A 24421-nucleotide genomic window follows, 5' to 3' on the forward strand; every position below is an offset into this window, starting at 1 on the left:
TAATGCATAAGTCATGCTTTGACACCTGCTTTAAGCCACATCTTCTTATCCCTGTACTATACTGTAAGAACTAAGGACCAGAATCTGAGTCAACTAAAAGATCAAAGATAAACTTTTCACAAAATAGAAAAATAAAATGCTAATCAGTACAGTCAATTCTCCCTGGCAACATATTCCAATCTGTTACATTTCTGTGGCCTGCTCATAAAGCAATGCCCACCGCTGCCTCTGCCTCTGAATAAGAGACACAAGAGAAATGTGACTACAGCTGTTACACCAGCTCCTCATTTACCTGCTGCAGTGTCCCAGCCTAAAGACTGGATTCGTAATTAGTATGTTTTGAAAATGTCTTCTGAAGCAGCACTTCTCAAAGTCCCCACGGAATGCTAGGACAGGCTGAGGGGCAACAGTTGTTATCAGGAAATAGTACAGCCAAAAATGCTTTCTCAAGGGTTGCTGGAATAAAATATGAAGGTGTTCTGCAAAGGAAAATTAAAAACACACAGCCTACCAAAGAATCTATCAATTTATCTCACTAATTGATCAATATGGTCTCATTTATCTCAAGTGAGGCTTCCATTCCTGAAATACATGGAAATCATTAGAGCACAGAATTCCCTATGGACAATCACCACTGCTTGACAAATTGCCTGGTTCACACAGCCTAGTGAATAGTGTGTCCTCCACAGATAACCAACAGACTTTCAAAAGTTGCTATTCTGACAGTCAAATATACAACTACTGTATGTCTTCCAGTAACTACAGGAATACTGCACAGTGTATGCTTAAACAGAATAGTCTAATCACCGCAATGCCACACAGACCCTGTTTTTGTCAGCATTGTTCTGATCCATTCCAGTGCTGGAAGATTTCATCATAACATGCAAAGAGTATTGATTACCATTTTATAATGTAACTCTAATAACTGTTGGCTAATAAGCTCTGTAATAGTTGTACACTCTATATTAACACAATCAAGACTGTGTGTTAACTTAACGATTACTATGTGATCATATTGTTCTTTAAATTTGGAAAGTAGTTGGTTTATAATCTTATAGTTAAATAAAACAGATAATGATATTTAATTAGCTCTTCCGCTATTACTGATGTTTTATATAAAAGGCCAAAATCATACCATCCTCTTTTATGCATCATATACTATACATAAATGAATAAAGCCTAGTTGTTTTTCAGCCTCAGGATTATTTAAACTTTTAATCATTAACAACTCTGTAAAGTCTGCAGTGCTATTTTTTCCTTAAGAGAATCAAACTAAACAGATTGTGCAATGTTCCAAATTTGGAATTCCCTTACTACCAGTTTCTCGGGAGGTTTTTAAACTTCTCAGCACATTCAGTTAAAAAATACAGTCATTAAAAATTGAGTGCCTAGGAGCCAGTTCTGGAAAAATGCCATGTGTTCCACATGTGTTCCAAGACTTCCCTGAACTGCAGCTGGAGTTCTAATCCCATACTCTTAACATTAGCATTAGCAATGGCTACAAAACAAAGATTCCCACAGTAATAATGTGCAGTAAAGCAGAAGATTATAAAAAGGCCACATAACGGCCTTGTTATTGTTGACTGCCTCGAGTTCAGTTCTACATAGAAAATCAGAAAACTCATAATCGCTCCGTAGTAACTTACTGAGCAATGAGCAAAAAAACTATTTTTTATTAGGGAAATAAGGTGAGAGAGAGCTTAACAGAGTCACTGATGAGTCAGTCTACTGCATCTAATTTGAAACACTTTTTATATGTACAATTTAATGTGACAAAACAGGCAGAAAAATGGTTATTTGATTACACTGAATTAAGAGTGTAATTCTAATAAAGTGCTTCAATTCCCTGTATCTCTTGCGGCAAGAGAGCCACAAGACATACAGAGAGACAGAGAGCTTTCCGAGATTCCCATTTGTTGGAATCAAATGCTGAACATTACACAGATGAAAGAATGAAATAAAGAACACTATGTTTTAAGTGTCACCCTCAGCTCATTTCAGTGTGTTCTTTGGTTGTTTTACAAATAGTCTACCTAGAAGGGAACTGGATGTAGTGCATCAAGAAGGTACCTAGAGAGAAACCCATAAATGCCAATTCTTGATGCTGAACAGAACCTTCATTATGTTTAATAGTCTTGAGAGACAAGCGTTGTCATTTATGGTTCAATTACTGCAAAGAATAGGACAAAGACCTATGAAATTTTAATAATCTGCCATGCGTTGTAATGCAACCACCATGGGAGACAGTGATATCAAATAAACAGTTATACTTTTAATTGGTGCTTTAAAATTTGCAACTCTTTGCATTTGGTAAAGTGATCCCTAGACCATTATCATTTATAACTCCATCAATTAAATTTCCTAGTGTGCTAGGCTAGTTGCAGTAAGAAATGTAGCTTGGTAAGGTCATTAAGAACTATAATAGTTGTAAATAGCCACATTGAAATAGATTTGATAATTATTTGTTAAATATTAAAATACTAACACATTCTCACTTGGGAAGAAATACTGGAGGTTTACTAGGTACATAAAGGGTGTGCATGGTGTTAGTTGGTGTTGGGTTGTAGAAGAGCAAATCTTGAGTGTAACCAAGGAGAGGTTTGCTTTATTACAGACACTCTTGCCCTGCAGTCTTGGGCTCTTGTGAAAGTCAATCTTCTAAGGCCTTCTAAGCCACCTTATTTAAAGGATGATCTTCCAAGCAAGGAAATATGTAGGGAAGACAACTCCAAATAGTGATTTTCATACTTTAATTATATCATTAAGAATTGCATAAAATACCGACAACATCACTGCAAAGGCTATCTGCAGCAGTCTTCCTCGCATTCTTATAATTCGAAAAATATATAAATATAATATTGAAGACACTAGTGCACATGCAAAGATTAATCAATTATATGAAAAATAAATCTTAATTTTTAACATACTATGAAAAAATAATTATTATTACTATAAAACATTACTATAAAACTACTATAAAACAAATGTGTTTTAATAGTTACTTAATTCCTTTTTATAATTAGATAGTTTAACACAACATTTTTAAATGTACAAAAAAGCAAATATCTATACATACATTTGAATTGGCTAATTCATTTTCAAATACAATATATTTTAGATATGTTTTCAGGTGTTTAAATGTATAGAATATTTAGAGCATTTTACATTTAAATTATGTTCATTACATAGAATTCACCCATTATTTACTTGACAGCTGAGAATGCAGGTAACCTATGTTTTAATTAATAGCAAATGTCGTACTTTAGTAAGAGATTGGGCAAAATATCCAATTGGGATTTAATGAGGTATAACATTTGATCAAATAGCACAAACAGCACTAAGTCCTTTAATGGCTCCAGATAATTAACGAGTTGAAGTTTATCTTAAAGAATTGATTTCAATTGCATTTATAATAAGTTATGTTTTTTTTTCCACAGTTCTTTTCATGACAAATCTTATTGGACAGCATAAACACTGCTTTGTACTTAAATATGCTGTAAATATGGATTAAAGTCAGGAGAGGTTAAGTTTTCTCATTGATCTAATGTGTTTTCAATTATTATTATAATGCAATTAGAAAAATGTGAATAATTGTTCAACAGTTTTAGAAGTGAAAGATTCTTATTATATAAATATTTATATTTCATTTTAATAATGACACTTGATACTGCAGTATGGAAGATTGTGGTGCTTCTTCTTGTGTTGACCAGTTACTTGTAGTAATCAACAGTGTAGTGCATAGTGTAGTGTAGTATAGTAGTGTATATTATAGTGTATACAGAACACAGAATATAGTGTGTACAGTATAAAGAATGTTTCATGTTACTCTCTATGTACAGTATACTATGATTGCTACTTTGTATTCAAAATACACAGTACTTGCTTTTTAAGTTATTTACAATAAATGTTAACTGGGCGGTATGTGTAGTTGGCTCCAAGATATCCTTTTTGAATCCAGGGTTCCCCTGGGCGTAGCCATTATTTTCCACATACATCCTCTGGTCTAGAATACATGACTTCAAAAGCCACTATCTATCTTTTCTATCAGGTCTCTGTCTATAGTCCACACAGGTTGTGGACTGCAGGATTGTTTACCACTAACAAGACCCACACAAGCCAATTCTATCTCACCATCTCTTTGATTCCTGTCACTCATCTCTGCACTACTCTGAGACTGACAGTTTGAAATGATAAATATCCCAATTCCTTTCAGACACAGACTTGTAAGTATCCTGCAAAGTGCATGTCACTTTAAGTTTGTTGGCAGTGGCATTTTTAAAGATCCCAATTGTCTGAATTCTAAACAAGTCCACCTCCCCCTCCCCACCCCAGAGAGGTGTTAATGTTCAAGACTTTCACTCACTTCAGCTGGTTCAAGTCCTTATTATTCCCTCTTTCCAATGTAACTTACCTAAAATGACCTGATCGCCATATAACTCACATTGCATAGCCTTCGTTAAAATACAACTTTCCAATTATTACACAGGCTTGGGGAGAATTAATAAAGTATTGCACCATTTTAAAGGGTACTCTTCACCTCTCTGTGAGGTGAGGTGAATGAAACTAGGGGTCCAGTAACTTGTTCACACTCCTTGTGTGAACAAGGAATTGATTGCTATAACAAGGACAAGGAATTGATTGCTATAAACCCTATTGGATATTGACATAAAGACAGGTTTTGATTCAGGAAGGTTATCAGGGTAAAAATATGACATTTCCATCTTTATCTTTGGGTTTACCCAGAATTTTTCTCTGCACTGTATACTGTAGATTATATACAGCTGCAGTACATATAGACTTTGGTATCCCTTCACAGTGGAGGATAACTGTCTTATTGTGTTTGAAGGGAGGCTGCTGGTCTCCCTTACATGCAGAAATTCTTAAGCTGGCTTCTATACTTATAGGAATGTTTCCACAGCTGTGGGAATAGAGACTGAAGAGAACTATGGTTACACCTGTGAATCAAACGCCATTCTTCTGCTACCTTGTCTACAATTATACTGACATGCCATTACTCTACATGTCAGAGTTGTATTGAGTGTTAGTGGGTAAGAGAATAGTAATCCTCCCTCTATGCCAGAAGGTTGTCCTCTGGACTCCTTCTGTATGAATTTACATCTACAGATACTGTAGGAAGAATTGCTCTAACATGACAAATTTCCCATGCTGATTTGCAGATTTTAATCATTCAGACCATTGCTTTCTTTTCTAAGTATACACTGCAGTATTAATCCAAGTCCTCTGGCACATTTCAGTATGCATGCTACTTTCAAATCAATACGTATTTAAGTAATCAAGGTTTGAAAGGCATGCCCATAAACAAGAAGCTTGCACAGCCTGGATTGACTGTTCTATCATGTTACTCCCCTTCTTAACCAACATTAATTACATGCATTAAATATTAATGCAGCCCACACATATTAACTCCTTTTTCCCTTCTGCACAAGCTGCTAACCTGAGCTGTTGACATGTTGGGAGTTCAAAGAAACGTCAATATAATTGGCTGGTGGTCAGATATTTCTTGCACTAACCTCTAAACACGGGCTAAATATATCCTGCTTTTCATTAAACCAGTAGGTCACTGTAACTTGTCACAGCCCCTCACATTTGTACATGTTTTCAAAGATCTATTGGACTGATGCTTCTAGAACCGTGGTTACTGTCGATTGCTCTACAAGTTAATTCTTATAAAAAGACAACAATGCTCAGATGTTTGTCAACTGGAAGCAAAGCAGAAGCAATATTCTTAAACAATGCCCACTGTGTGTTGCTCAGGATTGTTTGTGCACTATTCCACTACAACAAGGACTGAGGGATGCTTTCATCCCATTCAGATTGTTAAAATGGCTAGGCACAGAATATTTATGCTAAGCTTAACAATGTTTCTCAATTAAACAATGGTTATCAATAAATATTCAGTTAGAGGGCTTTGTAACTTTTTCGGCATATCACATTGTGTGTAAACATGTTATTCTTTTCTTCATTAAATACAATAACTATGACTTGCTTCTGTACACTGTCAGGATGTAAAGTGATTTAGCATGATCTCGTTGTCATTTACTTTGCTGTCAAAGCAAAATGCAGAAGAAATATTTTCATAAGCAAAAGCATTTGTGGCAATCTCACTAGAGCTTGTTTGCAGTTCTGTTCAGGGCAACCAGTTGCTCATCAGCTAATGTCTTTGTACTGTATGTGGTGTAGTTATGCTGAATAATTTAATTATGTTTAATAACATTCCCCTGAGAAGAAGCTGAATGTGTAAACTTGTAAAATGACTGAATTTTTTAATGCATTTTTGTTACCCATAATAATTTTAGTTTTCTGAATCCAACACTTTCAAGATATCTTATTTCTTCAAAGTAGAAAATAGCGACAATAAACACTATAAGGAATGTGAATGTAGCTGAAACAACCATGACAAGCTTGTCAAGGAAAGCAGAGGAGCCACTCAAGTAAATATTTACTGAGCGGACTGGATTATTATTTTTTTTTTACATACACCAGCTTCAAAAACGTTCATGTATTTTTTCCCCAAATATATATGGCAGTGACACATTCTTTCAAATAAATTCCTAACCAAAAAAAATAGGAAAGAACTACTTCTTAAAGGAAACATGCAATACAGAAATATTTTGGAAAGTTTATTAAATTAAATGGCTGTAAGATCTGGGCAAAATAATTGAAATATGACCAGTGTTGACATGCAAAATATGACTTTTTTATTGTCACGTATATGGGTTATCTAAATCTTCATGAATGGCTTTGTATTAAAAAGGTCATTGACGATACGATTAGAATAGCATACAAATGACTCAAAAGAAAAAAAGATATCTTATTATACAGCAATTAAAAATATTATACAGACGCTTCTGAATTTCTTCAGAGGGTGTATCATAAGGCTCTTAATAAAATAACATTTCTTCACTTAGAGACCAGAGGATGAGGTGAAAGCTCTTTTGCAGTTGAATCTAAACTGAAGAGCTTTCTCTGGGAACATGCTTAAAACTGTTATGCTGCACAGCACTCTAGTGGCCATTATGTGAATGTCTGTCTTTCAATGTGACATTCTGCATTGACAAAGGTAAAATGATTCACTGTAAAAATCTCTAACATAAAGCCCCAGATGTTAAATGAGCAATTTCAATTAAAGATATTGTTTAAACATAAAAGATAAGAAATCATTCAGCTTCAATTTTAAAGTGCACCATGCAATCTTAAGACAGATGTCTCTTTAAAACGTTCAGGAGTGAGGAAAAAAGCATAATATGCATCTATTTTTAAAGGATTTGATTAAGCTTACTCCACACTGTAAATTGACTTGATGATAAATTTAAATGACTAAATACAGGAAACCAAAATCATTTTGTTGTCTACAATTTGTGATTATAGGATGATTGTCTGCATTGTTCACTTCACTGAAGCATCAGGAATTAAGCAGAGCTGACATAGTCTCTCACTCCTATTCGCTTTCGCAAAAGTTTAATATTGCAACTGCATAATCATCCGTGATTCCTATGCCTAATATTTGTATATATATATATCTACAACTTCAAACTGTGCATGTCATTTCATTAGTTATACTTTTACCAGTGGACAAAGGTATTGGCCTAATAACGGCAGTATATAGGTCAATAACGGTAAGAAATTCTACATACTGTAGTAAAAGAAAAGAAAGATTAAAAAGCATTTCTCTGCAAAATGACAGCTGCCATTTTGTGTTTTAACATTGAGTTAAACAAGCTGGGCAGCTTCTCCATTTGCCACTGGCCACAGCTGGGGAAGACAGCAGCAAGAGCTTAGCTTTTCTGAAGCTGAAATATTCTAAAACCCTTTAAAAGTTAGCATTTAAATAAAGAAACTATTAACTAAAGAAACGAATTCAGGTTCTAAACTATTGGTAAAAAAAAGGACAGAGAATTGTTCTTTTCCCATATGACAAAACTTGGAACAGCAGTATTTTCAGAATGTTACATTATGAGCAAATGAAACTTGGTACTTAAACAGACAACTAAATACTGTACTGTTGTCTTGGTTGAAACTATAAACTCAAGGGACATGTGGTACTGGTAAAATCTATCAGACGTGTGACCCCGAAAGACTCTTGTTACCCCGAATGAGCCAAAGAGGTTCGACAAGACAACACCGGCTGCTCTGGTTGGCCCAGACTCCGGCGAGGCTGTTAATTCCTAACACCAATCATGGCACTGTCAGATCCAGCTTTTACAATAAAAAAATTGGTATAGTAGTTAATTGAGCATTAATTAACATTAATTGGGCTGAATATGAAAAAAAAACTATGTACTGAAAATTGATTGCACTTCTGCCATCACGATAAGAAGATGTTTGGAAAGCAATGTGACAGGGACCAAATTAGGCAGTAAACAGTTAACATGAAGAAAAACTCTTGGGATGAAATGTACTTTTAATTAAATCCTGCCAAGCATAATCACCCTTATCTCTCCACTGTGGCATAACACAGTACAGAAAAGCGCACAATTTCTACAGGAACAGATGCAACTGATAAAGTTTTAGTTTTCCGCCATATGATGCTTTAATGGCCCACCTATATGTTTAAACATTCTTAATGAAGGGACTGGTTTGAGACTGCTGGATACAGGGTTTGCAGTGTAACTCAGGTTGTAATATACTGAAAAATATTTGGGCAGTGAAGCACTGTCAAGTGATTACATTTGTATGATCAAGCTTTGTTGCCACGGTAAAGTAAGCATGCACATTTTAAAGGTTTACTACTGTAGATTTGCATGCCTTTAAATGATAATTAATTGACACTTTTCCAGGTGATTAAATGAATGAGAATACAAATGCTTTTTGCTGAGAAATATATTAATTTCACTTATTTTTGTGAAAAGCAAAAAGGACAGAAGTACTTCTTGTGAGAAGCAATTTAGGTTGTACTATACTGAATACTAACACAAATACCTTATTTCCATTATTATATTGTTTTCATTATTTAATGAGAAAAGTAATGTGATTGTAGCCAAAACTCTACGTTACTGTGTTTTAGTTTGTACAATGTTTCTTGGCAATATAACAAAAAGATAAGGCAATCTCAATTCTTCTGTTACTCTTAGTAAGTTACTCTAAGTACAATACAATTGTACATGTTGCTCAATATGTAACTATTCAACCCTTGCGACAAGTAAACATTTCAATTAGACAACAGATTATTAGTGCATCAGGATGAATTTACTGAGGAAAAGTCCTAAACGTGATGTGATTAGTTAAAACACAAGAACTCTGAAACAGTAACTGGAACAATAAGTGGCACTGAGAATAAACATTGTTTTTGTCAAGTGCAGAGGCCCAAGCTGTCCCCAGGGGGGCGAAACACACGGCCCGAGGGCCTGGTCCAGCCTGCGAGATCATGCGTATGGCCTGTGTAGCAAATGTCTTGGCCAGCATTCAAATTGCACCTTTTCTTTTCTGTTAGGGTTCTTGTTACCCTAACAGATTCACACACAGAGAACTCCCTGTGGTTCTTCACCTTTTTTGTAATTGGAGAACCCCTGTTTAATGTCACAGATCTAGTTTGCCAGGGTCATGTCTTTGCACAATGAAATGTTGAGAAAAAAAACATAAAACACAGTATCTGTAAACACCCTTTCTCTAAACTTCTCCACAGTTTGGAGCAACCTCAGTGACTGAACCACCACTGGTCTAACTGAACCTGCAACTGCTTGTTACTCCAAAGGATATTTTGAACATGGAAATAAGTGTAATTGTTATAGAAAAGAAAAATAGCTAAAGAAGGATATGTGGTTAAAGAGAAGCAGAGAAATCTATATTTTTTGTAGAAATGAATGAAATGATGGCATCGATTTATAAGCAAAATATAGCTGTTGCCCAGGAGCAATAGTAATAGTTGTACACCTATATACATAGTTTTATATTGCTGATATTTATGAAGTAAAAAGCATTCTGCATTTTCAGTATTTATTTTATATCACATTAAGTCCCTTTAACCCTACTTTTCACCCATTGTTTCCCAGTTAAAAACACTAAAAGTTTGCCAATTATGAAACAAGACTGCTGCTTTTCATTGACTATCACAGGAACTGACAGTCTTACAAGTATGTAGTCTCTCAGCCAAAATTTACAGGTGATGCTGATAACAATTCCCACAGGCAGTCTGGCTTGTATTTCAGTCCTTGCAACTTTACCCACTGAAGAAAGATATAAGATGTGGAAAACGGGTTAATTGATTTCTTTCTGCACAAAGACTTCTTGTAACACACCTCTGAGTTATGATATGAAATTCCAAGTGCAAGATAAAGACCCCCCTAAATAAGGAAAGATAAAACCGACCATTAAAAGTGTTCAAGATCTTGGGAATGTCCAAACACAGGTGGCCCCCCCATTACCATGGTGACAAGTTGCGTCAGAAGCTGCTGAAATTTGCTATATAAGCTGGAAGTTTTGTACCTATATTTCGAAAAATACTTTGGTCTTATTGTTCCTTGCATGCAATAAACTAAGTTGTTCAAACTTTATGTCTGTGTTTGCTTCAGTTCTAACAGGCTTTCCCTGATGAGGAGAAACATCCCCATGCATGATGCTGCCACCACTATGCTTGGCTGTAGGGACTGTGTTGGCTGTAGTCTATTCTGTGCTATGTTGGTTTTGTGCCAGATGTGAAGTTTCCATTTTGGCTTGATCGACCATAAAACCCTTTCCCTATGCTTGGGAAAACCCTTTCCCTATGCTTAAGATGGATTTGCCACTCTGGCTCTGTGGAGGGAAAGGAATATTGTTGATTCATTTTCTCGGTCATTAAATTCAGTAGCTCTTTCAAAGTTTTCAGTGGTCTCACAATTGCATCCCTCACCAGTTCCCACCTTGCCCAGATGCTCAATTTGTGAAACAACTGGATCTAGGCAGTGTCTGGTAGGCCGATGGACACTGTATTTCTTAATGATCAAGTAGACTGTGATCACAGGGATATTCAGAGCCCAATGCTTTTGTACTCTTCTCCTGATCTGTGCTTTTCAATGACTTTATCCTTGAATTGATTTGATAGCTCCTTAAGTCTTCATGGTTGAGACCTTTTTTACAACTTCACTACCTGAACAAGGAACCTCACAAAGATAGATGTTTTTATGTGAAATTCTGAGAATGACTATAATTGCACACAGACAGAGGTCACTCAACTTACTCCGTTGTTTGTTAAGGTACTTTTCTGCTTAGTTTAGTTTACGTTTGCTACAGCAAGGGATTGGAATACTTATGCAGTCATGACTTTCCTATTTTCTTTCTTATATTTATATATTATTATATATTTACCTTCTTCTTTTTCTTTTTTGCTTTAAATGTGTGGTGTAGATTGTGTAGATAATAAATATTAATTGGTATCATGACTGCCAGCATTAGATTTTTGCAATGCACTGCAAGTAGAATAGGAATTTGATTGGTTGCTGATAACCAGAAAACCAGTTCTGCTACAATGTCCTCAATCCATAGTCATTTTTCAGTCATCTGCTAGGAGGAGAGAGACAGTAACAAAGGCTGTAAGAAATTAGCATAATATATTCTTTGCTAATCTAAAGATAGGAATAAAGGTTATACCTGTGCCAAGGAATAGTAAAAGTTTAAGATTATATTTTATGTTGGAACATTTCAGACATTTAATGAAAAATCTTCAGCATTTCTGCAAAATCTAAAATGTTCATTTAACTCCTTCCAGTTATTACTGTGACTTCATGATGCATCTTGAAGTACTTCATTGTCACTGTTACTCCCACACATCAACTAGCAGCTTCAACTGGCAGGAGATCTGTTCTACCTGTGCATGACTTAACCATACTCTTCTCATTGGAACTCAGCTATTCAAGATCAGGCTTTGCGTACTCGGGGCTCAGTCTTAGAGACTGTTCTCAAGCTCACCTCAAAGAGTAGATCTATGACTGACACAAATATGAACAATACTTAATGGGACTGTTGAGCAAACAAGAAACAATCTGTTATCAAGGAAACTACAGAGTACTTCAAATGATTTTCTTATCACCGTTGTCATCATCAACATTGGAATTCATGCCCATATGCTTTTTGAAATAAATTACACTTGTACTGTAAGTACACCAAACATAAATGTCAAACTGAATAGTAGCAATGATGGGCTCAAGGTTCCAGTTTGGACTTTATCTCCTGGTTGATTATTCCCTGCTAGATCACATCTGGAAATCTGCTTTAATCACATCTAAAGTAGAGAGCTTTAAATACTCGAATCTACTATTTGAATACTGTCGTAAGAAAAAAAGTGAATTGGGGGATTTATGAGGTCTCTTTTAACCTTCCTAATTTAGGTTTGATGTAAAATAAAGTATAAAGCAAACCATACAAATATACTTCAAAGCTGTTGATCGTGGATACATTTGATTCAAGGTTACTCCTATGAGCAAAAAAACATTCTAAAGTGTAGATCAATAAGATTGCGACATCTGAGATATTTCATAAACCACTGGCATATGTAGAAAAATACTGAAAGAACAATATTTTAAAAATAGCTCAAAAATGCAATGTGTACTTCTATAGAAAAGGATACTCAAATGATAATCGCCAAGAAGGAGCTTATGTTACTTTAGTTGTAGCACACTCCCATTAAACGTTTGTATTTGTGATAAAAATTTGTGTTACAAAAATGGCTATTTAAGTCTGCGAAAAAGCCCCTGGGTTACTTTAAAAAAGCATTCCATAAGCCACTGACGAAACATGAAAATCTTCCTTAAATAACTGATGTAAAATTGGCTAGGGAGGCCCAGACCAAATTAATATACTTTCAAGTGTTTAATAGGTTTCTCTGAACCAGAGCCAGAGAGTATAGATTTGAACTTCTCAAGTCCTGCCGACAATAACGGTGTCAGCCTGTTTGTGACACATTTTGCTCAAATGGTCTGGAAATGTAATTGATGGCTGCCCTTTTGGCGCTGGATAATTAACTCAGTAGCAGAAAAATTCTGGAAACAGAAGTTCTAGTGGAACCAGCTTTGATGTGCCTGCTGGGTTACACTGGGATAATTTCTAGTTTATAAAGTAGACAGACCCAATGGATCACAGTAATCACCACACAGAGATTGATAGGTTGCTACTGGAACGTAAACTCGGACACTTCTTTAGTAAGAGCAGTCCGACTGCCTTAGTAAACTGTTTCAATAAAGAGGTTAGCACACAATACAAATGAAAATGACCTGCACTGCACCAAGTGAGCGCTTTAAGAAATTGCACAGGAGCACATAACATATTACTCCAGGGTAGAAAGAAATAACAATAAAACAGGAACAATCAAATATGAGAACCAAGGACTAGGAGATTGAGCTTCCACTGTGTGCTTCACATCAATTGACTCACAAAGGAAACATATATTTATGTTTGAAGTAAAATAACAATCATACTTACCAGCAGAATAAACGCATCAGATAAAGAAATGCAACTAAGATACTTCATCCTCCATTGTCACTATCCAACAGTGTGGTATGAATGCAATGGAAAGGAAATAAACTATAATCAATGTTAAATGTGTTGAAAATATATTGATGTTTAATGAATACACATACTATTAACTTACTCCTGTATTACTTCTGTCACATACAGTATGCAATTGAATTGGTCCTGCGATTTTCACTGATTGATTTTGTACATTACCAAGGCCAGTTATTATCTTTGCTCATGACTATCCATAAACACTTATACTGCTGAGTCAAAGAATGCCCAGCTTATTTCCACACTCTACTCTGAATAAATAATAAAACAGTGACTAGGGCAATGAAACACACATAAATGAATCTGTGTGCACAGAACCCAATAATTGCAGTATATATACATTTGCTGCATCTATAAAAATATATTATATTCCATCTCTTTAGCCATCCTTAGAAGTTTCCCTAAATGAGTGCAAATTAACCTGTATGTTTTTAATAATCGTGAGAATCGTAAGCACGTTCTACAACGTAGGAAAACGAAAAATGAATTTGTATTGTAAAGAAAATCCACTATTCATAATTGTTGACCCAATTACTGTATGAACTCATGAGCCAATTTTGTCACTAGCATACTAAACAATGAACTACTACAGAGAGCTGTGCCTCAAGTCATCTGCCAGATCCAGATGTTTCAAAAGGGTGACAGATGCTTCAGTCGGAAGAAAAAAAATCTAGACTACCCTTCAGCGGAATGAAAGGAAAACAGACTTGTGACAAAATTGCTGAGATGCCCACTTCTTTCAGAGACTCCTGACGGTAGAGGTGAAAATCAAAGTCCCTTGAATACATTTTCAGGCATTTGATGAACAAAAGATGTCTGTAAATACTGCTCGAAATGTCAAAGGAAGCCCTGACTCTGCAAAATATTCCGAGGTTCATAAAAAATACATTTTCCCCCAAATCTTCAAAAGCATGGTTATGCAGCAAATATTTTTACTACATGTCCTTTCCTTGCTTTACTTAGTTGAAGTGACTATCTTAAGGTGGCAAAATTGAAATGTATTAGCTCAACCCTTATAATGCAGTACTGCCCTCTCAGCAAGACATTTATCTGACACCGCTAATCTGCCTGGCTCCAAAAGAAGAATGACACATTCTGCATGACTGTTACTTCTTTAAAGGAAATGCCTGTGAAAAGGAACGGTTTTGGTTCAAGGACAAGAGAATGTTTTAGTCATGTTTTAGTAAATGTTTTACATTTTATTTCTTGTCAGATATTAATTCCCCACGTGTAATACATACTGTAGGATATACATGAATTGTCTGCAGTGTTAAAGGCCTCCCACAAAGTCCAGAGAAACTACAAGCCCTGATATGTATTTTAGTTCAAATGTTTTGAAGGAGGTTTTACAAGGGGAACCATAGAGGAAAATTAACAACCGAGCAGTTTCCAAGCCATAAATCACTTCAATTACTGACCCTAGATCTTCCTTCTCGCCAATCCTTGAACCAGCCAGCCTAGGAAATATGGCAAAAGGCAATAAGAGTATTATTGGGCAATCAACTTAAAAAAAACAAACAAACAAAGAGTAAGCAGTAAATGTAAGAAAGTAGAGAGGCAACAACCAAACCTTCTGCTGCTCTTGGCTCGTGATACATCTTCAGAGTCTGAAAGGGTTAAATCAGTGATAGTGGAAGGGGGATTTAAAGTATGAAGTAATTAACAGTGGGGTTAGGATAAGATTGCTTACATTGGTCATTAATATAACTAGGGTCGGTAGTAACAGAACCACTCTCCACATGGTGCCCTTGACCGCTGATAACGGTGAGATTTACCAGCTTTTTCGCCATGTTCATAGCATGTTAAATGGGATTTTCTCAAAAGAGTTTCAACGTCTTGCGTGCAGAGTGCATCAGCTTATGAACTTCAAGCATTCCTAAGATACTGTAGTTTCGGAGTGGTATTATCGGTCCAGTCTAAGAATGTTTTTCATTAAGGTCCATCTGTACTTTCCTAAGAATGTACTTCCTTTGTTTGAGTCCAAGAGTGAAATTATTTGACTTTGCAAGTATGCCTTTACGGCTTTCATGGAGAGTGGCTTTGGAGGTGTCAATTGTATTATTAATATCTAAGAAGAAAGAGATCTGGTTAGTCACAAATGTAATTCATTTTCTTCGAAGTCATTATCTGAAAGCAATAATCAGATCACCATGAGGTTTCAAAGCAAGCTTTTCCATGAGGACAGGGGCATGGCCAGAAATCACTATGCAATGATAAGAACAGGAGTGGACAGATGGAAGCAAGCAATTATCAATTAACAAATAATCTATGCGTGAGGATGCATGACGGAGCTCAGACCATCACGGGTGTCGAAGTCTGAGTGAAATGTCTGAATAACAGAAGCAGTTTAGGAAGGCAAAGCCAGCCTCTGAGAGCAGCACTCCGTTCCCCTGCGTAAACAACGATTGAACTCACCTGCATAATGAGATGATCTGTATTTATGTTTGGGAGGGAAGAGAAAAATGTATTTAAAAAGTACTAACTCCCCATTAGGTGGATATACATTAGCTAGCATTACAGGAGAATGGTGCAGCTTGCCTGACACAACAACAAAACAACCATCCTTATCTGAAATAACATCGGAAGGCATAAATGGCATAACATTTACTGTAGCAAGCCAAACCGCCATTCAGGGATACTTAAATTCACTCTCCACCACTGATCATTTGATATGATTTATAATCTTAGGTCACATGTCATACTGACTTTCTATTCATGTTAGGAGCTCTCTAAAGATAAAAAGCACAAACTGAAAATATATTTCAGGGAATACATTATGCTTTCATAGACTTTCAAATTTCAAAAAAATTTCAAAAATAACTACCTAAATCCTGGAAGAGATGAATGCTCTGAAAACATTGCTATGTTGAGGTTCAGTTCAGTTTAAATGAAACTGGTGATTCACCCCTTAAAAGGTCAGTAGCTGTGACCTGTGTTGCACAGCAATACTTGAGAGCAGGAGATGAAAAGACACATGAATGCTCTCGCTCCATCGCTCCTTCTGAGTTTGTGTAGGATGATAAAGACTTCTATATGAGCCTGATAGAGGACACATAAAGGTGTCTGAGAAGTCAAATGTGAAAGATTGTAGAAAGACGCTATTAGAACTATATTATAATTTTAAAAATATCACATGTAAGGTTATGAAAACAAAAGGATCATCTAAACGGTAGCAGTAGTCTAGTGGACAGTCAGCATGATTTCTGAAAAAGCATGTGCTGGAAGTAGGCTTTCAAAGATATAAATAACACCACAGACAGGACAATAATGCTCAGAGTGAGATGATGTCATTAGTTATTAGAGTAACTGTTAGGACCACTGCTATGTCTAATTTATATTAAAAACTGGGATTCTAATACAGTTCGTAAGGTTCTCAGGTTTGGAGACAATATCAAAATAGGAATGTTAGCAAGTACCGTAGTAAATTTAAAAGGATTTGCACAAAAAATCAAGACAGATCAAATGCTTGGATGAAGTACTAAATATACTAGAAGAAGAAGTTAATATGCACAATGTTACATGGAGGCTGAAAAAAAACAAACTAATGTAAGATGAGAATAACTGAACCAGAAGAAGTTACTCATGAGGTAGGCTTGAAGGCTTATTTTACCTTCATTTACATCTTTTATACAATTAAGCAAATGTAAATTAAACTGCAAAAAGTGCTATTACAAAGGCTAACATGTCGAGATGGCTAAGATATCAAGACGTCTCAAAATGTTTTACATTGGAGGTACAGTAACAAATGAGATGCTGGGAGAACCAGTTTCTCAACATCTGGATGGAACAGGATAGGTTGCTAAAGGCATCCAATTTTTCAGTTTGGCACCAATTCTGTCTTGTCACTACTGAGCCGCAAGAAATATTGTCACATCCAGGTTTTAATACTTGATGAGCAGCTAGCAAAGGCAGTGACAACTAGATCTGTGTCTTGTGATTGCATGAGCAAAAGTGTTGAAGGCAGAAATGCGATTGAGCAGAACTAGCAGGGCCGATGTACCCAAGTCTGAGGGCACAAGGAGGTCATTAGCCACCTTCACCAGAGATGTACTGTACCAGTGGCGTGAAACTGCCAGAAGCCTGAATGTAAAGGTCTGGAGAGCTTGTTTCTCATTAAATGATCTTGCAGTTGGGAAATTGCCACTTGCTGTAGGACATTGGCTAGGAAGGGAAGATTTAAATGGCAGGTAAGGTTCAAGGGTCTCTTCAGTACAAGTGTAAGTCCAACAGGTTTAAGTGAAGATGGCAAAATATCCAGATACAATTTGTTGATCATCACTGTGATAATGGGGCCAAAGACTAAAAACCTGGTACACAGTGAGCTAAGAAAGGGATCAAGATAACAGAATTTATGTAGACAGAATTAGACAGAAATTCACCACAAAATTACTCTCAGTCAGTGAGGAAGGTAATTTGTAATTGCTGTTGATTTGAATTGGCAATAAACTTGATTTTTTATATTGTTTACTTTTATACTTTATCACACCCCCATTATGTCATAATCTATTTTTACTTTTATAATACTGTATGTATACTGAGAAAAAAAATACATCATTTATTGCCTCTCTTGTAAGAATCTTTTCCATCTCCCTCTTTGGCAATTTTACTCCACCTTTACCAGTTGTTCTCTTTTTCTACCTTAAAAAATGGTCATGATTTCCCAATAGTTCTATCACTTTTTCTTTAATTGTTTCCTGGTCCTTTGAAAATTAAAGTCAATACAAGTCCCCTAGATAGTGCTTTTAAAAAACATGTTAAGAATTCAATAACAATTTCAATCATATTAACATAATATAACATTATGTTCACTGCAGATCTTGCTGATCTCATCATACTTGCACTGATGTGTGCATTAGGAGGTTTGCTTTTTACATCTAGTGTTGTCCTTTGACAACGGCTGGAAAAATAAGATATTTTTGAAGTTTTAGTTGAAGTTAGTGGTGTTGCAGCTCTCTATACCAAAATACCCACTGGTAACTACACAAGGCATAAAATAACACTGCACTGCCGCACTGTCATACAGTGCAATCCATGCCACGGAAATGGCACTTAAAACAACTGTATCAGATGACCCTGATTAGGTTTGCTTGAGTGCTAAAGCAGTGAACATGCACCCAACTCTAGTAATAATTGTATGCACCATAACCCTTTTGTGGCACATTCTGTAGATTTAAGGCACTTGGAAGATGACCAGCGAAAAGCTGTCAAACAAGTGTTATATGAAGAGCCTACAGTTTTTGCCCATGAAAAGGATGACATAGGTTGTGTTCCGAGCTTACAGATGGGAATTACTTTAAAAGATGACTGTGACAGGCAGTCAGCACCAGTCAGCGCCTAAGAGGAACCAGCTGTCAGCCACTGTGCTCCTTATACCTCCTCCCTGTTTGAGCTCCTTGCCCCTGGATGGAGCAGCTAGGTGAGGTGGAAGGGGAGAGGGCTCCATGCACCAGAGCTCTGCGGGAGAGAAGTACTGAGAAAGAGACAGAGGATCTGGTTGCCAGACAGACTGTCGGTCCGAGATGATCATACCTCTGAAATAATCTACCGTTTTCTTTTTTGCTTTGGAGTAAAAGAAACCTGAAGCTCCTACTTATTTTGAAACCTGAACTTGTGCCATTGCTTTTATCTACCCTGAGACAATGACATCCCTGTTCAGAGAACCCAAGTGCCAAAACTACACTACCGAGTGCTGAGACAATACATTCAAGACCCGTTGGCCAGAAGATGGATAGTAAAGTCAAACTCTTTTTACTCATCCCCAGTAGAGTGTGTCCATAAGAAGGATTGGACTTTATGGCTATATGTCAATTACAGGCTACGTCAATACCCGACAGCCAGACCAACACCCACTGCCACAGATCCAAGACCTGACAGATCTTTCGGATGGTTCTCACGTGTTGATCAGCGCAAGGCTTACCACCAAGGATTCCAGGAAAGGGATCTTGACATCTGACAGCACTGACTACGCCTTGGGGGTTATAGGAGTGGGTGCAAATCCCTCTGGGGCTAAATAATGCACCTGCAGCCATGCAGCGAGCAGAACTCTACCACACCAATACACAAGACTACTCAAGGATTGCCAAGCCAGTCTAGGAATTATTCCAGGATGACTAGCACGACAGGAACATCCTCAAAAGCTTTTCCAAAAGGAAGTACAGTAGGCCCTGCTGTCATCCAGGACTCATTAAATGGACTGAAGGGCACAAGAGTATACTTCTGAGACTAATATATCTGTTCACTGGTCCCCAGCTGGTATCCCAGCTTCAACTTACAATTCATACGGTACACCAATGTATTTAAAAGGACTTGGAGCAGTACTTTATCACTGTGACAGGGTGCCTGTTTTTTTCAAATGAATGTTAAATACTCCAAGGCCTTTCCATTATGTTTGTAATTGTGTATGTGATAAGTACGAAGCGTGAATGGTACATACCCCCCACCCCTTTCCCTCAGATCACTGCAGTGTTCTCCATTGTGTTGTGTTGTGTTGTGTTGTGTTGTGTTGTGTTGTGTTGTGTTGTGTTGGGCCACCCTTCACCTGTTTGTGGTTGGTTCCCAGACTGCCACACCAGCAGTACTCAAAAAAAAATTGGTGATCTTAAAGGGAAAGGTTACTGGTAAGTCATCCATAATCAACTGATGTGTGTCTCTTTTCCTTGCTTAAACAAATTAAAAGCCTCACGTGACTTGGTTAAAGTTTGTAAGCTGGCAACAGTTTGTAAGTTATCTTTGGAACTATATTAAATTATTTTATTTGTTTACCAATGGTCCACCACTATAAGAAATACGAGTAAGTCCCTTTAAGGGGGGGGTGGCTCATGGAAGGAGGAGCTATAAAGGGACTGGGGGCACCCAGCAGGTGGGTGGTCTCTTGGAGGGAAGGTGTGCTGAGAGGAGCTTCTGTGAGTTTTGGATTCTATTTGATCTTTGTTTGAAGGAAATTAATCCAGGTTTGCCTGCATTTTAGGACTACTGTTTGTTAATGAAATCAAACCCAGTTGCTTGCTTAGTGACAATCAGGCACAGAATGGGGAAAATGAGGCCCACTGAGTCTTGAACACTACCACTGGCTGAAAGGAGCTCCATGCAGAAAAGCTTGAATTTCTGTTAACAGTCTAATGCCATTCTGTACTCTATACATGGTTGGTCCTCTTTCACTTGTTTTGTTTAAAGCATTAACAGGCAATCAGAACTATCTGACTCCTATACCATCTGTGTACTGCCTGTTTTCATTAAGTATGCTTAAAGTAAAGCTTTCTAGCTTGTGGGCTTTTATCCCCATTATTAAAACAGTTGTGCCTACTTTTTCAGCTTGTAGCAGATTTCAGTGGTGAAGTCCTGCCATGTCAAAAGACATGAATTCTGAAAAAAGACACTGACAAGGCAAGGGGGGAAACTGCCTGTGACCTTCTTTTTGTATTGGTTCCAATATTTATTTTTTGCTAATTAATGTGAGATTTATATTTTACATTTGAAGTGAAAGGCCCTGAATGTGAAAATGCTTGCAGTGCTGTGGATTTGCACTAGGGGCCTCAGGTAATGTGCACCTGTTTGACATGTTTCATGTGGATACCCCAAGTGAGCTGTCTGGTCCTCTGGTTAGTCTGTGCCTTCATGGACAACCTTTATATTAAAGTAATTATATTAATGATTGGGTGTTTAAATTCTATAGTTACATTCAACTATTGCTGATGTCTTAAAAATGAATAAGAAATTGTTCCACCTTGTGCCTTCCTAAAGATTGCTGCATTTAATCTGGTCAGCATAAATATTTAAACAAGATGGTCTTCTTTTTTTGTAGATGTAAAACATCTTAAGCTATTTCTATCACAAGTACTAAAAGCTGTTGCTGGTTTGTGCCTTACTACAGGGGAAACAAATTTAGCAAAACAAGATTTGCATTAAAGCAGTTTCATCCGTATTTTTTTTAAGATAACAGAAATAGATTCATGCAATAAGACTTAAACGTTTTTTTTTTTGAGGCTATGGTATTTAGCCGCGCTTTGTCATTTAAAAACCATCTTTTTCTTTAAGTCGGAGAGAAAATGTTTTCGGCTCACATTGTATAGTTTTACACTTTTTAGCGGAACTGTGGCAAGATGTGCTGATAAATATTTATAATAAGTGTTGCAACATTTATATAGAACGTAAACCACCTCTAGGATGTTTTAAGTTGAGGAGAAAGTCGCAATATTTAATTATAATAAAGTAACAGGTTGATAAACAGTTTCTGTTCTGCGCTTGTGCGCTGTTTCCCACATGTGATAGTGACTTGCACCGGAGCAGAAGTCTTTTCAGTTTTTTTTTCAGCTCCCCTGACCGTGTGTATATTTCAAGATTTCCGTAGGATTTTTTTGCATACATTTGGCCGAACGTAAGCAGAAGGTAAGATGCGGTTTTTGTACCTTAAAATTCTCACGAACCCTTAATCGAGCCTGGCTGTAGCATCCTTCTTGGCCCGCTGCACTGGGAGTTGGTGGAAGCCCCGAGCTCTCGTAGTTCACTCGCCGAGCGAAGTGCAGTGTCGGCAGGATCGAACTGGTTTCGGTAGCGCTGTTAACTGCGAGCCGTCCAAGCAGGAACGCTGGAAAGGTAATTCCATATTTCCTTAAAATGAGATATGGACACTGCTTTTTCAAATAAAATATATTTAAGAAACCCCAGTGTAAGTGTTGGGTATAAAATACCGTCAAAAACAGTTTCTTTTTTTCCAGTTTGGGGCAAAATGATTAAACGATTTTAATTGAAGGTCGAGCTTAAAGGATATTTATCGAAAGTGTAAATATAGAAACTTAAGCTTGTGATTTGTACCTTGTACAGTCTTTTTCTTTAAAAATATAAACTATAATTTAAATTTTAGTCTCCTTACCGTCGTCTAGAGTTTGACATTTAAGTATCGTCTTTTCCGCAGAAATTAGGTGAACAGCAGTAATAAACCCATCAATATGTATGGACTTAAAACTTATATTTGAGTTAACAAGACAAACGGGATACCAAAAATTAACCTAAGTGTTTAGTCCTGTAAATTATGAATGTGTATATAATCTTTAAAATGTTGGGTTAAAACCATTTTTAACTGATTTGTTTCTTCGAGAACTGCTGAAGAGCATTAAGTTGTTTCCGTCAAAACCTTCAAAATTATGTATCATTTAAAGGGGAACCAAGGCCATTTTATATATCTTGGGGTTGGAAAGAATCGGCAAGGATGAGTGCATTTCAAACCTGAACGAAAGTAAGAGGTGTACACACAGTAACTTGTAAAACCACCAATTTACACCACAAAATTGACGAAATTTCCAAGGGTGCGCAGCACCATATTCTGCGAGTCAACGAAACTTCGGGTGACCTGATGCAGCCTTGTTGCATCTTATTGCGTCTCTTTAATCCAATGGACATATTGCTCTCGACTTCGGTGTGGTTTTGCCGATAATGGAACTCACTTGTTTACTCTGCAAGCAGATGAGGTTGGGAACGTACGCGGCGAGAGAGCTTCTGCACAACCTGCACTTAATTCATTTTTTTTTTTTTTTTTTATTTTTTTTTTATTTTTTTTAATTTTTATTAAACATAAAGAAATTTACAAATACAAATACAACAAGAGGATCAGAGTCATGTACAAGAGAAAAATAATGTAGCAGAAAAAAATATTTAACTATCAGAGGTAATTAAGTAATTATGTGATCAAATTGTATATTTTAAACGTATCATATTTTCCTTACCTGCACTTAATTCATCGCAGGGCATCAGTCAGGACGGTGACGAGCGAGCGGACAGGGCCGTACCGCGTCACGGCTTTCGCAGACTCTCGCTCTCGCCCGTGGCGAGACCAGGGGTTTGCCACACCAAGGGGACTCACGATTGTGCTTAATTTGGGTTTTGTAATTTTTTACACCGTTCATTTATTTTGTTACCAACATTTTAATAACCAGTTTGAGAAATTGGGCCTGCAGTTCCTCTTTAATTCGTTTGTTCTCACCATTTTGTTTTTTAAATCTTGTGTATACACTTCTCTATAAAAGAGATGCTCGGATAGACTTGAACTGCTGTATGAAATAGTGGAATGTGTCATTGAGCATGAAGTTATCATGGTCCATTTTATTTTTCAGACCTAACCAAAAGGTGACTATGGCAGCTGAACCTATCATCAGATCCAAGCAGAGAGAACAGATGGTCAACGGCATCTCCACTCAGGTTGTGTGCACAGAGTTCAGCAACTACATATTTGTAGTCCTCACACAATATGGGAAGATGGGGACACTAATTTCTCTTACGCCTGATACCACATGTGGTGACATTAACAAGCCTATGTACACCACAAAGATCCTCCTAGGAAAAGATGAGGTAAACCTTTTTCTGTCTCAACATACTACTGCAATACTATCTTATTAAATCCTTTATATTAAGATTCAAAATGCAAACAAATTGGATGTTTTTGGTGCTTTTACAGGCTCTGACGCATGTCTTTGCAAAAAATCTTGTGATGTTTGTTTCGCAAGAGGCTGGGAACAAACCTGTTCTGCTTGGGCTGGCCCTTAAAGATGGTACCATTGAAGGGATAAAAGTCATGAAGGAGATGATCAAAAGCTGCCAGGTCTGGTAAAACCGTTCATCACACAGGAAGCAGCACTGTGGACTGAGCCCAGAAACTGATCCAAGGAGAAACAGGAGTGAGCCTCCTGGTTGGTGACAAGGCAGAGTCCAAGCATCATTGGAGAAATTCAGAAGTAACTGTTCAGACTCTAAGGTGGGGGGGGGGGAGTGGAAGACTGAACTGCTACCTTTTTTGTATTTTGTGTACATGAATGAAGGTGAGGAGTAAAACTTTTTGTACTGCTTTCCTCTTCTCTGTCAATCATTCTCTCCTTCTATGAATCCTTACCAAGCTGGGAATCTCTGGTACCACTCACAGCTGGTTCTTGTGTTTATT

The 24421-nt window shown here is 36.9% G+C and overlaps 1 protein-coding gene and 1 long non-coding RNA gene across 4 annotated transcripts in view; one reads left to right on the forward strand and one right to left on the reverse strand.

Annotated features, from left to right (window-relative positions):
- Positions 1 to 23351, reverse strand: part of LOC148645332 (uncharacterized) — a 98758-nt gene extending 75407 nt beyond the window's left edge. Inside the window, exons 1-3 of one of the 2 annotated variants that reach the window (XR_015928452.1) lie at positions 23214 to 23351; positions 22935 to 22995; positions 21900 to 22078 (exon numbers count right to left, since the gene is read on the reverse strand). This is a non-coding gene — a long non-coding RNA (uncharacterized LOC148645332). Of the gene's footprint in view, positions 1 to 21899; positions 22079 to 22363; positions 22614 to 22934; positions 22996 to 23213 lie in introns of those variants that run through there. The other variant, XR_015928453.1, reaches the window with a different exon arrangement.
- On the forward strand, positions 21548 to 24329 carry psmg3 (proteasome (prosome, macropain) assembly chaperone 3). 2 transcript variants are annotated; one of them, XM_088612750.1, is made up of 3 exons: positions 21548 to 21879; positions 23601 to 23835; positions 23942 to 24329. In XM_088612750.1, exons 2-3 carry the CDS (start codon positions 23620 to 23622, stop codon positions 24092 to 24094), a joined length of 369 nt encoding a protein of 122 aa, XP_088468876.1. In that variant the 5' UTR covers positions 21548 to 21879; positions 23601 to 23619; the 3' UTR covers positions 24095 to 24329. The 2 variants fall into 2 exon arrangements, with proteins under 2 accessions (XP_088468876.1, XP_088468877.1); XM_088612751.1 differs by lacking the exon at positions 21548 to 21879 and adding an exon at positions 21955 to 22086.
- The last annotated feature ends 92 nt before the right edge of the window (positions 24330 to 24421 follow it).

This window comes from Lepisosteus platostomus, chromosome 19 (genome assembly GCF_059453375.1).
Source record: "Lepisosteus platostomus isolate fLepPlt1 chromosome 19, fLepPlt1.hap1, whole genome shotgun sequence".
Taxonomy (NCBI): Eukaryota; Metazoa; Chordata; class Actinopteri; order Semionotiformes; family Lepisosteidae; genus Lepisosteus; species Lepisosteus platostomus.